This window comes from Micrasema longulum, unplaced genomic scaffold, assembly GCF_059751315.1.
Source record: "Micrasema longulum isolate JH-2025_06_02 unplaced genomic scaffold, ASM5975131v1 h1tg000043l, whole genome shotgun sequence".
In the NCBI taxonomy this organism is placed as follows: Eukaryota; Metazoa; Arthropoda; class Insecta; order Trichoptera; family Brachycentridae; genus Micrasema; species Micrasema longulum.
The window spans coordinates 40,335-55,719 of NW_028277250.1; the positions used below are offsets into that span (position 1 = coordinate 40,335).

Consider the following 15,385-nt stretch of genomic DNA (forward strand, 5'->3'; position numbering starts at 1 on the left):
TAGGCAGAGAGAATGGACCGCCACACACGTCTATCCAGGCATACAATCCTAGCCTCTTCCACATTCATACATCTTGTCATACATGCCCTTCGGTTCTGTATGCTTTTAACATGACCAGACTTAAGATTTTGGTTTATCTGATCATGTCACGTCTTCCTCGGTCGTCCGCGTCTCACGTTGCCGTTTATTTTTGCCATATATACTTGTTTTACCATTCTTTCGTCGTCCATTCGTTCTACGTGACCAAACCACCTCAGAGACCCTTTCTTAATCTTATCAATTATACTCGACTCAGATTTACACTCTCGCCTGATTTCATCATTCGTAACCCTGTCATACATTGATTTCCCACACATTCGTCTAAGAGATCGCATTTCAACCGCGTTCACTCGGCTTTCATCCTTCCTCTGCCAGTTCCATGTTTCACTTCCATACATATGTGTTGGGACTAAAACTCCGTTGTGCACTGTCAGTTTAGCTTCGATTGACATAATTTTATTAGAAATTACTGCGCTTAGTGCTCCGTTCATTTTGCTGCCCGCATTCACTCTTCTTTCAACATCTTTTTCTACTCTTCCATCTCTTGAAAACATGCTTCCCAGATACACAAATTCTTCTACTTGCTCGAGACATTCGTTATAAACATTTATTATGCAGTCAGTAACCTCACTATCCCTTTCAAATACCATCCCCTTTGACTTACTTTCGTTCATCGCTAATTCGCTCTCTAGGCATACATCATACATTCTAGAGACTATTTGGTTTTATAATAATGACGGTGAAACAAAAAAATAAGCCTGTTGGGTCGGTGTGAGACACAACTAATCTTTAAAGTTAGTGCAATATTTCTATTATTTTAGGATGAATTGTTTACTGCTCGATACTCGAAAAACCATCATTTTACTGACATTCTGCCACGCGATCCGGTTCTGAGTTTGGGCTGATCGCCAGAAGAAATTTCAAAGCAAGCGTAGTATTATTTGTATCAATTCATTTGTGATACATCAAGCATCACGGGGCAGAGTTCGTTTACTCGACGATGCTTACTAGTGTTATTACTACAGTACGAATGATTATTTTAACACGGTCAGTGCTTTCCCACTCCAAATCCTCTAGCCCGGAGGGCGGCAAACTTATTAGTCAAAAGAGCTCAAGATCAGCAGTACAAAAATTAAGATTGCCTTTCAGAGACAAATGTATTTTTATGAATCATTGTTATATTAGTCAGTTTAAACTAGCTACTGGCATTAAATAAACGCGGTTTATAAATACAGTTGATTTAATACATTCTGTAAGGATTGCCTCGATATATTTAAAATATTTTTTAATATAGGTACAAGATGTTGATTTTAAATGTTATGCTATGGCCTAGAATAAAAATTACTCTTTTAAAGGTTTAATAAAAATGAAAATAAAAGAAAATCGAGGGAGAAATAGTGCGTTGAAAGAATAAAAATATCTCTCCTGTCTTACTTCGAAAATAATGAAATCAAATTACCATCCGTGTAAGGAAAAAATGACTTGATTTATTGGGTCCACGTGCAGTATTTAGTGAACATGATAAAAATAAAAAAGGAATCAATTCATTAGTTACGTAAACCTTGACGAAGAAGCTTGTTTGCTTTGAAACCGGTCGGTGAAAAATAAAAATTAGTGATTAAAAACAAATTTGTTTTATTTTGAATAAAAATAGCTTTAAATGCGATTATCTCGTAACTTGTTTTAATGACTTAATGCATTCTGTCAGTAGAGCCTCGATATATTCGACGATATAAAACGAACGAAATACTAATCTTCCGCTGTGTGAGCCGCACTCAAATGGCTAAAGAGCCGCATGCGGCTTGCGAGCCGCGGTTTGCGAGCCGCGGTTTGCCGACCACTGCTCCATCCTAAGCTTGATTTTTTAGGGCTTCATAGACTTTCAAAGTTTAGCTACTAAACAGGGTTTCCTCTTTAATCATGTTGTCTGAACATATAATTTCTTTATGTTCTAAGTCTTGAGTTACATTAAAATTACTGTCAACTTTTTTTCCTGTTGCTTCTTGCTTTTCAAGTATTTAAAAAATGTTTTTATTTAGAAGTGTTTTTTTTTTTATTATTAAAATCTACAGTCGTATACACAATGATACAGTTATAATAAAATAGACACCTTATCCTAGACTAAAAAAAATAATTTGAACTTATAATCAACAGGTTCATAATGAGTCATGAAAAACATTTTTAAATGGATTTACTACTAAAGCTCGTTTGACATGGGCCAGAAAATGAATAGAACAATACCTTGTGCAAGATTTGACTCAGATTGGGTGAAATTCTGTGATCGAATTCAGAAAAATTAGAACAAGTAAATTTTTTTCAATGTATTTATTAACTCTTACGGATTATTACATTCATTTAACTAAATTTTTTTTATTTTTTTATTCATACTTTGTTGTTGATAATAATATTTTTTACATCTTTTGAAAAGTTTGTTTTAGTCTTTTGTTTAGTTTTGTCTGGTAGTTTATTGTATAATTTCAGTTCCTGATTTATTAGTCTCGATTGTCTTTGTCTCGTTTTGGAATGTCGCATGTGATATTGTTCTGATATTTTTGTATTATGTATTCTTTGTCTTCAATAATATCAGTCGCTTATATTTCAACCAATATTTGTATAAAGACCTGCGTGCATAAAAATGTACGCTCACATCCCACGCCTGTGATGTTGTGATACTGTGAACTTTCAACTTCAACTGTCAACGCGTATTATTGTTGCTTCTTATTTGTTTCACTGCTATTTTTCACTTAACGCTTGCCTTTTTTTATGGAAATACTGATTTTAAAATAAGTTCACGGTTCATATCATAGAAACCTGATATTGATTGTCGATCGTCGAGTTATAGATTATTAGTTTTCTGTAGTCGCGTCGTCATAAGATACTTCGTTTTGTCAACTGTGGAACTGCCCGTTATCTATCATGGCGCTGAAAACATCTACGTACTGCGCATGTTTACGGGCAATATTTTATCCTAGAAACTGCCCCGTGTAAACACGAAATGAAATGGGCCAAAATTTGGCACTAAAATGATTACAAGAAACTGCTCTAGATCTTGCGCAAGATCTTATATTACTTTCTTCAACTGTCTGCTATTGCATCTTCTTCTTCTAGTGCCTTGCCGACCCCCCCGACGTTGGCGATCACTACAGCGAAAGCATATGTATCTGTCCTGCGCTACTTTTATATTTCGCAGCCAGGACGACTGCTTATTGATGTATTCCAGACCAGAGTGGTTTTCCGTTGCATTGCATAGTCTCATTTAAAAGAAAACAAATATTGCTTTTTTAGTATTAGAGAAGGTAGCAACTTAGAAAGTTCATTTCCTTGGCGAGGGATTTTCAAAGAAAATAATATTGACTGAGGTTTTCCGGATTTTTTTGTAAATTTTCATTTTTTAAGCCATTCATTATTTTTGGCCTCTTCTAGTTATATAATTTTTAAAAAATAAATCATGTAAATTAAAGGAATGATTCAAATCTATGGCGTTTTGTCGAATTTTAAGAATGTATTCGATGTAAGGGTTTGATGACGTACTTTAACTCATTTTTTTTAATTTCCCGCAGCGCCTACCTAGATATTTTATATATGTGTAGTTATGTTTAACTTATAACTCCACCTGTAGATTAAAAGATCTGTGCATTCCGAAATCATAAGATATAGAACATGGATGTCAATTTTTATGTGTTTTTTACTAATGTTTCATTAATATTATTTTGATCAGAAGACGCTTTACACGATCAACATTTCTGTTTAACTCTTAAAAGACTGTGGTAAATAATCCTTTTGCGCGCGGTGATCTAACATCGTGTTACCACTAGTAAAAGACTGAATATTTTAAAGTTCCGACAACTGAAGAAAAAAAAACATGGAGACGTACTGTTAAATAGTTATTTTTCCAAAATGTATGCGAATAAACGAATAATTTAGTTCTGTTGTAGCAAAATAAATTCAAAATCATCAATACACCACTCATATTACGCGCGTGCGTCCCCCATCACCGTCCTCAACCTACTGAAGACTGAATCTGTTTTACCCAACACCCGCCACAGAACAGGTTCTCTGTCTTCGTTGTTATAAGTGTTATCTTTGTGCTCTCTCTTATACAGATGTGTTGCTGAATTAGCGGACGTTCATTCTTCCCGTAGCAAGGATAAATATTTTTTGTATTAACATCCAGAATAGTGATACAAATTTTACTTTCCAAATTCGGTGTGAAAATGTCCATTTGAAGATTACGAAAAATACGAGTTTATCATTCTAAAAAATAAGAGAGATATATCAAATCTTGTGTCCTGTGTCGACTAGTGTGACATCACAGCCACACAAGAGTTAATAAAAATTGATATTGAGGCTATACTTTTCAAAATACCTGAAAAAGAAAAAAAAATGTTCTGGGGATAAAGAGTTGATGTCAGTTTAATACTGGAAATAAAGCGATAATTCTAAATGCGACACCATTTTACAACAACAAATCATCACGCCGTTTTGCTGTAAGGATAGGCAAGAACGCCACATCACTCTATCTTTGTATACAGATCTGGATTCCTCTATATTCATACATCTTCACATGCACGCGCGCCAATTATTCCGACTTTCGACATGTCTGTCTTCAAGTATTTTTTGGATTTGGTAAAACCATGTCTTTCTCAGTCTTTCTCTATTTCTGCATCCATCAACACTCGCATTGTAAATAGTTTTAGCCGTTCTTTTGCTGCCCATTTGCTCTACATGTCCAAACTAGCGCAGAGCTCCTTTCTTGATTTTGTCCATAATGCCTATCTCAGCCTTACATAATGTACGGGTCTCGATATTTGTGGATCTATCGTACATAGTTTTACCACACATTCGCCTGAGGGATCGCATTTCGACAGCATTCAATCTAATTTTATCCCTGTTTTTCCATGTTCATACTTCGCTCCCAAATATCAAAGTCGGGATCAGGACTCCATTTTGGACTGCTAATTTTGCCTCTTGCGACAAACATTTATTTGCCAAGGTTAATTTAAGTGCACCGTTCACTTTGTTCCCAGCACTAACCCTTCTTTCAATACATACACAAATTCATCTACCTGTTTTAGTATAACCCCCCATTCACAGGGATTTCACATTTAGTCATACTTTAATTTCTTTAAAAAACTATCAAATTCGATTTATCGATATTCATCAGCAAATCGCCTCCCTTGCATATATTATCGCTATTTTAGACCACCTTAAATAGTAAAGGATATTTACATTAAGCTGGTTCCTTTATATTTTTAAATTTATTTAAATTTCCAAGAGCTCTGAAAACTTAAAAACGTTATATTTCAAAACTTTATTTTTGACATTCATTCTTTATATCCTGTACACTTCATAATGTAGTGCTCCAAAATAAATCCAAGAGGTATCATAACAAAACGTTTAATTTTATCATGTTATTCAATATAATTAAGAAACGGAAAAATTAAAAACATGTTCTTAAATGAGCTCTTAACATCTTACTATATTTAAAAAAGAAATAAAATAGTAAAATTGGAACAAAACTTAAATTCTTGATTTCTCAAAACAGGGATTTGAGAGTTAAAGTTTTTTGTCAGTATATCCACGATTTAACCCTCGTCCGATGTGTCATTCATAAGTGTAATAAAGTAGAACATGTTTTGGGACAAAAAAAAGTAAATGGTTGATAGACATGGGAAGCAAAGAGTCAGAAAATTTGTTAACTTAATTTGTAGATAATTTGTTTCTATTATAAACCTACCTATATATTGTGTACATATTTATTATGTTATACACATACTTATTTTATTATATACGTACTTATATATTACATTCATATTTATCATATACATGCATAATTAATTTATTTCACAACACTTATAAAGATTTTTTTAAAGATATATCTGTGTGCACTTTTGCAAATACGATCATATATTATTATTTTTTTGGCGAAATATATCGGTTTCTTAGAACAGGCAATGCCTATACAGAAACTGATAGATCCCCTGAAGTATTCCGCTATACCGCACCCCTTCGCTTGCTTGATACATCCTTAGTGTTTAAGTAGAATATTTGTTTGTAATTTTACTTATGTGATTTTTCTAATATATAAATAAATTAATTAATTGAATTCCGATTTAATAAGTGATTTGAATAACATGCTTTTAAAATCGAATTTGCTTTAAAAACATTTTTTGAACCAGCATTTTTATAAAGGTGTCAGTGTACATTTAAAGGCAAGGAATTACTACAATAGTAACACATAGTAGCAATATTGACGTTGTTATGGCTTCCTACTGCAACATTTTTGAGGTGTTATTTTCTCCGTATGTTCAAGCAGACAACGATGAACTAATTAACCACATTGAACCACAGGCCCTCAACACAAGTTCTCGGTGTTGCGATGGAAATTGCAAACAACTTTTGGTTGCAATTTTAAGTAAATTCTGACTGACAACTTGGACTAACCCTTTATAGGACATCTCAAACAAATTGATACATGAATTGGTACATGAATTTGCCACCAAAACTGATGTGTTTATTTTCTAACATTTCGTATAAATAAGTCTTATGTCGCAAGAGTATCGAAATAACGTAACTAGTAGATCAATCTTCCACGCAGCTTTTTAAAATGTAATAGGTTATTTATCTAAAAAACATATTTTATTAGGTCTACAAGACGTAAATCAATTAAAATATGTGTCCTATAAACCCCTAAAAAACTTAACTAGTTTTTCGTCTTATATGTTCTTTATATGTTCTTTTTCTTAAGATGTCTGAGTATTAATAATTTTTCAGAATTCGCAAATCATCTTATTTCCGAAAACCATGAATTTAATCAAGAAACGTGTGTAGAAATTTTGCATATCAATAAAAATGGTTTTCGTTTAGATAATTTAGAACGATTAGAAATTAGTAAAGCCATTAATCAAAAACTTCAAATAATAAATAATCAATTAAATTTAACTTCAAGTCCTCTTTTAAAACTATTCCCGTTATGATTTATTTTATCTTCTTTCTCTCTCTTTCTTTCAATTTTCTGTCTCTTTCATACAATATTTTATTATATAAATAGCAACGTGTAATTTTAAGTTAGTTAAATTCCTGACGATGAGGTAGTAACCTCGAAACCGGTCGAAGTGTAATAAAAAAAATAAAAAAATAAAGTGGTTTATACAAATTTATAAACAAATAAGTGTAAAATGTCATACCACAAAGTGAAAAATGTTTTTGATAACAATAATAGAAAACATTTTTTCCAAATTGTTTAAATTCGAGATAAACGCAATTCGTTTTACTACTGAAAAATATATGATAGATCGGCTTATTCCAGTGTTATACCACGTTGTACGCTGGTATAAATGTGGAATGGTCGCTATCCTAGCTCTATACGGGGTATAACTCCATACGAGGTTTATAAGTAAAACCCACTGTATTGACTCTTAATTGTATTTCATCGAAACCATTAAAAAATTTAATAAAATATTTTCTTTTTAAATTGATATTTTAGTATCAAAACGTATTGTCTCTTTTCTATAAGCGTATTCTTATTATTATTCCCAACAGTTCGTGTAGTGACTAAATACATTAAAATTTATTTTATAAAATATATAGGTAAGTAAACTTAAGGGTCCTTAACATGATAAATGGAGAAATCATATCTTGTGTGTACAATCATAATATATACGCACATGATTAGGGAAAAATTTTAATGATGAGAAGGACGAAGTGTAAATAAGTTTTTAGTTGAAAAGAGTCTTTTGGGTTTTGTGGTACGTTTTTAAACTAAAATAATCTACATAAACAATACCTTTTATTCGTTTTTTTTTTTAAATCTTCAACTACAAATAATTACTACGATGGCGGACCCGTTGCTTAAAGCAATATCTTCCAGCCAACCAAATAAAAGGACTGGTCATAAGAAGAGTTGGAAAAAATTTGTTAAAAAAAATTAACGAAAGATACATAAATGAATAAACCTGATAAATTAAAAAATAACAGCTGGTTTTTTATAGGGAGATAAAGCTTGCACTTCCTAAAATTTAAACTTGATAAAAGTTTATTGTTTTACACTTTAAAGGATGAGGAATGTGAGATCAAGTAATTTATGTATTTCACGGTTTCAAAATGTACAGAGGTTCTTTGTTCCCAACTAGCTAGAAAATTCCTATGTTTAGGCAGGACCTTCTTTTATGGAATACAAGATATTTTTTCTTTAATTGAAAAATTTAGGGAGGTTATGGTTCTAGAGATATGTAGTAATGTTTCCGGCGTTTCATGAAAGTGGCCAGAGAAGGTGCATTTTTACGTGAAGGGGTAGCTCATTCCAAGTCTGCAACAGAAAAATGATGTGCTAAATCGAGGAATAGAAAGTGTTCTCTCCCGAGAAGAGCGAAGCGAAAGACCATGATTAAAAAGGTAATTTAAATTCTCGACAAGATATTTTGGTGCGTGAGAGTTGTGAAGAATATTGTAAAGAAGTGAGAGAGATTGAAAGTTAATGCGCTGATGAAAACGAAGCCACTCGATTTATTTTATAGGTTGGTTGGAAGAAATTACCATTTGGCAAAAAGTCGCCAATTTACAAATATATTTGTACAAAAAGTTAAATGTTATTAAAAAGAGAGGAAAAATAAAATATTTTTAAAAATATTGTTTTTTGTCAATAAATAATAACCGATTTTTGTTGTAACTAAAATATAAAACTTGTTTTCGTTTATGTATTACATATTGACTAAGATAAGAAACATGATTGATTTTTATCATACTCATTTTATTTATTTTCATTTTACAATTTACACTTTGCGGCATTTAAAATTTCTGCCGTCGGCGTAGGTATACTCGTACTCTAAAATTAATATTACCTACACCGCATATTTACTATCATATCTTATTTAGGCCTTTACATAAAACGACGTAGATTACTAAAAAAAAAGGGTCGGTTAAAATAAAATTTTAGAATTCAACCTTCATAAAAATGAAATATTTTTTTATTTATTTCTCACCGTCAAAATCGTTCCGCATAGTCTCTTGGCTTCTGTCAATATGAACATCAAACGTCATGTTACTCCTCACGTCTCGGAAGGCCATGGGGCTTTTGGGACCATTCGAATCCTTCGGGGGGTCCCAGACCAGGACGTAATAGAGGGATAACAAGATGGCCGCCATGGACACGGACAGGATGTAAGCCAGGACTATCAGGACCCTCACGAACTTGCTGGCGGCCTTGGCTTCGGCTTGCTGCTCCTTGGCTCGCGTGGCGAACGTTTCCTCGGGCTCCTCCTCTTGAGGACTTCCCTGGCGACAGTCGGGAGACTTCGGCGGGGACAAAATACCGACACTTCGCATCATCTTCAACGAACTCGAAAGATCACAAACTTTTGAAAGTTCTTTTCGGAACGCGTCCAATCACTTTTAAAAATTACGTACGAAACTTTGGATGTATATTTTTCTAAGCGCAAAAAAACGATACATAGACTTGCATCCGCATTTCATTACTTCCAATTTTGTTACGCTAGTTTTGAGTACAAAAAACTATTTTAAATATCATTTTGTCAACTTAAACATTTTCCGCGATCGTTGGATATTGATATTGCAAATTTTCAAGCAGGTACTGCCTTTCCCTTGCTTGATTTGATACTAAAGAACTTGTAAGGTTTTGAATAGCGAACAAGCTTGTTTTGCGCGCGTTTCGGAACAATGTTTCCGGAAAAATTCCCGCTCAGCTTTTCACAGTCCAGTCATCCGGTCGGTATAACAGAGTCCAGTGAGGACCGCGCGCATCCTATATTCAAACTTAGAAGGCGGAGGATTACTAAAGTTTAAATCGGGAAACGTATCGTTTTATGAGTTACGGGCCATGTTGGCGTGAGGTGTAAGAAATATCTTCTCAAGTCGGTATTGTACCACATTACTTACATGCTGCGCTACTTAAAAAACACTTTGTAATATGAAATTTATGCCTCGAATCATAAATCTGATTTTATTATTATGAGAAAATAAAGTGGATTTATTTACAAAAAAACATCATATTACAATCAATATTGTTTACTTTTTACTGATGACATGAAAATATAATAAAAAAATTAAATCAAATTTAGACTATCAAACTCCAGGAAAATCTTGATAGATTAAATGTAAATGGTAAACAAAACTTATTAAAATTGAATATTAAAAAATGCTGTGTGCTCACATTTTCAAGGAACAACTTTAAAAGTATCCATAGTTATTGCCTTGACCGTCAAGTTTATTAGATATGGGATTTTGGGATTCTGTTTGACAATAAGTTAACGTTTGAAGCACATGTAAACTCAATTGTGAAAAAATCATAACAAATGTTAGGGTTCCTCTTCCGTATAGGAAGATAATTCCTTTCCTTTTTCCTCTTTCCTGTTTTTTCCTTTTTCCCATTGAGTAATAGTTTTGATTTAAGGTAATTTATACACAAATACGTTTATTTCTATTTTTATATATCTTTGGCTTTTTGATCCTTTTTTCTATTGAATATGTTTTGTAACTTGAATTATAAAAATAAAACTTTTATTTTATTGGTTGGTTGGAAGAAATTGCCATTTGGCAATAAGCCCGCCAATGTACAAATAACATTAAGTACAAAAAGTTGAATAAATAAATAATTTAATCATGTGCGCACTCTTAGAATTCTTTACTTTACATATATGTTCGAAGTCAATTAGAATTTGCGTCTCCCGCTCGGAGCCTTCAATACATTACAATTAACTGACCGAATATAATCTATATATTCAATATTTAAGTAATAAATATGCTGTACCTACACATTTAATTTATATTTCAATTTAATTTCAATTTATTTATTTTATATACGTATATGTACATTACAAGAATATTGCAAGGCATACATAACACGAAAAAATTAATACTAAAATTCATATATACAAAGATGGTAAAATAAAAATACCCAGCAATTACAGAAAAAAATATGCTATCCTTTCTGAACTTTTGATCACTAATATGAAATATGTCGATATCCGAAGAGAAATTTTAATTTAGATGAAATAAAAATACTAAATTGTATATTACCAGCTAGTTTTCATAAAACTTTTGACCACATAACATGCTTGTCATTATGTATAACAATTAGTAATATCAAAAATTTAGATGTTTACTTCGGAACGCATTCAATAAAATAAGCTCTTTTTCTGCTGCTATCCAAATCTATCTCATCTAAATCTCATCTAAATCTCATCTAAATCTAATCTAAATCTAATATAAATATTATCTCAATCTAATATAAACCTAATCTAAATTTAATCTTTATTTAATCTATATCTAATCTTAATCTAATCTTAATCTAATCTTAATCTAATCTTAATCTAATCTTAATCTAATCTTAATCTAATCTTAATCTAATCTTAATCTAATCTTAATCTAATCTTAATCTAATCTTAATCTAATCTTAATCTAATCTTAATCTAATCTTAATACAATCTTAATCTAATCTTAATCTAATCTTAATCTAATCTTATTATAATCTTAATCTAATCTAAAACTAATCGTAATCCAATATCTTAATCTAATCTAATCTAAATCCATATCTAATTTTTTTAAACTTGCACGAATTCCTATGATGACGAATCCTTTTACTTTTTTTTTAAGTTGAATTTCGTTTAACCAATAATGTTTTGAGTACGTGCAAATGCTTGTATACAGGCTGGATTTCCTCCTTGGGGGTTATTTAGATTAAGCACAGAGAGGGAAAACTGACCACTTAAACCAGTCAATGATATGATAATGAGTCTCAACATGTTTCCCTCTTTGTTGTAACAAATTTGAATTAAGTTGTTTAAATACTTGGATAACTGCTATGAATAAATTGCCACGTATGGCGTTGCCCGATAATATTATCATTCCCTTTTCGCAACTAATTGTGCATAGAGCACTGCATCGGTACACCAATTGTACCGTATCTTGATAATTTTTCTTACATGAAGGTAAAATGATCAGTTTTTCTCTTCAGGTACCAGTCCAGGGTCTATGGAATGCTCTAGTGTAAAAACTCCCTTTTAAATAATTATTTCGTATCAACCATGTCGGGAATCGAACTCGAGACATCTTGATGGTAGGCAAATAAGCTGACCATTACACCACGATGCCAACTGATAATTTACAATTCCTATTACATTGAAAGTTCATGTTTATACCTAGCTTAAAAATAATTGATATAAAGTTTCAGAAATTAAAGTTACGCATCTTTACTATACCTCTTAGGCTTTTAACCAGAGAGCCCAATTAATTTTCTCCTAACTTTAATATCGTGTAAGATGTACAATGTACATACATTTATAGATAATTTGTACTAAAATCATGCGTAGGTAATATGTTATGATACTACAAACGTTTTTAGAATAAAGTAATAAATTATACATTCTTGAGTGCTGATATAATGCCTAAGAATTATAAATGCGAATATGATCACTAATATATAAAGAAGTAACTGTGTTCCGAATGTGTTACGAGTACTTTATTAAATGAAAAAATATTTGCAATTCTTTGATAATGACAATAATTGAAAGTATACCTTGCATAGGGGACTATAAATCAGAAATGTTATTATGAATCTTCTCGCGGGGGTAGAGAGTGGTTGATTTGTAGAGTTTTACTTTTTGCATGGCCACACTGATGATTAAAGAGTTTTGGAATTGACATTTCATAGTTCGATAATATTAAAATCTTTGAAAAACGGAAAAAACTTATACGGTTTGGTAAATTCAACATAATTAAGTGTTTTGGGTAATGCTTAAGGTTCTAATAATGTTCTAAATGAAAATTGTCATTAAAATTTATTTATTTTTTAAAAAGCAATATTTGCGTTCTTGTGATTTACCCAAATATTTAATTTTTAGGGCCATTTTCAACGAGTTGTAAATAACTCACTATTAGAAAATGGAATCAAGTTGGGGTAGAGTGGGATTCGAACCACGGACCATTGGTCCGTGAGTCCGAGACTCTAGCCACAGGACCACAACCCGCTTTACAACAGTGTTTAAAGTATGTCCAAATGTTTGTAGATAGGCTGGATTTTTTCCCTTGGGAGTTATTTAGATCTAAATTTGTTGCAACAGAGAAAGAAAACATTTTTGAAAAAGGAATATGGATTTCTAGGTATTAACAAGGCTTATGACCTGTCGTTGGCTGGTTTAAGTGGCCACTATACACAATGTGTAACATTCACCATTCTGCCAATGTTTAAACATCCACATTTCCTCACACTTAGTAGGTGAAATAGTTCAGCTGGACGAATCTCACCCACATGATAAAAGTATCAGCTCTTTTACTTCACAAAAGTCAATGGATGGAAGAATGTTACACAGTGGTAAAGTGTCTACTTAAACCAGCCAAAGACAGGATTACACGTGTTCGTATTTATTTGGCATTAAATCATCAGTGTGACCGTATATAAAGCAAAGTGTAGTCGTATGCGGAAAAATAAAATCACCAAATTTATTTTTTCTCTACCCCACAGATAAAATAGTACTTTTTTTCAATAGGGTTCATTAATTCATATTAATTATTAAGGGACAAATATAATTTCATCCTAGAAATACCTATAGATGCAATATTCCAATTTGCTTAACCTAGAAAAAGGGTCTATATCAATCACGTGGCCATATTATTTTTGAACGACGCCGACGCATGAAACTAATCTTCTTCTTCTTATTATCAGTCCGTTTCTCTCCACTGCTGGATATGGGCCTTTTCCAAATGTTTCCATGTTCTTGTGTCCTGGGCACTCTATCTCCATCCATGGCCCACGTGTTCGACGACGTCGTCAGTCTTTCTCCTCTGTGGTCTTCCATCTTTCCTTTTACCTTCGTAGGGTCTCTGGTTTAGTATTCTGGGATTTATCCTATCGACTTCTTGTCTCGCCACATGACCCGCCCACTGCCATTTTTGTCTTCCCACTCTTTCTGCGATATCGGCCACCTTTTTACGGAGTCTAATCTCTCCATTCCTTATTTGGTGTCTAAAGGAGACGCCCAACATTTGTCTTTCCATAGACCGCTGAGTGCACTTTATTTTGCAAAAACTTCCAGCAGTGAGTAACATGGTTACAAGACCGTATGTTGCCACCGGCAGAACACAAGAGTTGTAGACTTTGGCTTTAAGACTATTTGGGATTTCCTTCAACCTTTTTAGGAACACGTATGCAATAAAAGGGGTCGTGAAATGAAACGATATGATTAAATTACCAATAAATAATAAAATATTTTAAAAATATTGTATTTTAATACAAATTTTAATTCATTCATATTTCTGGTCCAGTGCTTTAAACCGTATCCTCCCCTTAAACGTGCACATGTGAAAAGCAAAGATCCGCATATCATTCACGTCTTTGTTTAATATTATCATGACTATTTTATTATTATATCATTTTAATTTTATGCGATTGAGATAGAGCTGATATACTTAAATCTATTTAAACAAAAATTACTTGCTGGGGTGTTTTAACATTTCCAAAATATTCTTGAAACAAAACATGGAGTATTTTTAAACAGACCCAATATCTCAGAGTGATCTTTAGCTCCATTGATACAATACAGAACCATCCATATAACAAAAGCGTTCCTTGGTTTGGTTTTTAGTTTAATAACAAACGTGCAAGGCACGGTTTCGGTTTGCACTTTGAATTCGCGACACGAGTACCAACGACCCGTTGTATTGCTGTAATCTGTAGCTAACTTCGTAGTTAATAATCATAGAATGATTACTTTCCATATGGGCGACTCTAGCCTCTGGCGTGTACTCCTTTTCCATTAAAACAACATGTTTTTGCGTATTTTTTGGTTTAAATGTTACATTTTTCAATAAAAAAATTATTGTGTACATAGCAATCTATTTTGTTTTTATTTTTGTAAACTTTGTAACAGGAATATAAATATCTTTGTAAACCAATAAGTACGTAAAACGTATTTGTTTTATATAAATAACTCAAAGTTCACGTGAAAGGCCATTGAAATCGAAATCATTCTGATAACAAAAGCACGGGTGATTTTTTTACGTTTACGATTCGGAAAGCCTTGATTACGTTAATTTATTAATTATTCCGACTTTCAATCATCAAAATGCGAAACAAAGGTTTACTATCACATCATTTCTGGGGGTGTGGTAGACTAGCGTTCCCCAACCTCTTTAAGCCCACTGACCGGTGAAAATAGGAGAAAAAAATTTCGGACCGGTAACGCAGCTAGAAAAACTTTTATTTTTGCAGTATTTTGTTAAAAAAACAAACCATCACGATGTTTCCCCGTAAGGGTAGGCAGAGAGGATAAAACGCCACAACACTATATCTTTGCATACAGATCTCGCTTCCTCTACATTCATACATCTTCAC

At 32.6% G+C, this 15,385-nt stretch overlaps 1 protein-coding gene across 1 annotated transcript in view; it reads right to left on the reverse strand.

Moving 5' to 3' along the window:
- inaF-D (trp-interacting inaF-D) overlaps positions 1–9,783 on the reverse strand; it is a 44,544-nt gene extending 34,761 nt beyond the window's left edge. Inside the window, exon 1 of the mRNA XM_088227330.1 lies at positions 9,021–9,783. Coding sequence (XP_088083456.1) covers positions 9,021–9,366 — 346 coding nt within the window. The 5' untranslated portion in view covers positions 9,367–9,783. The remainder of the gene's footprint in view (positions 1–9,020) is intronic.
- Between the last annotated feature and the right edge of the window lie 5,602 nt (positions 9,784–15,385).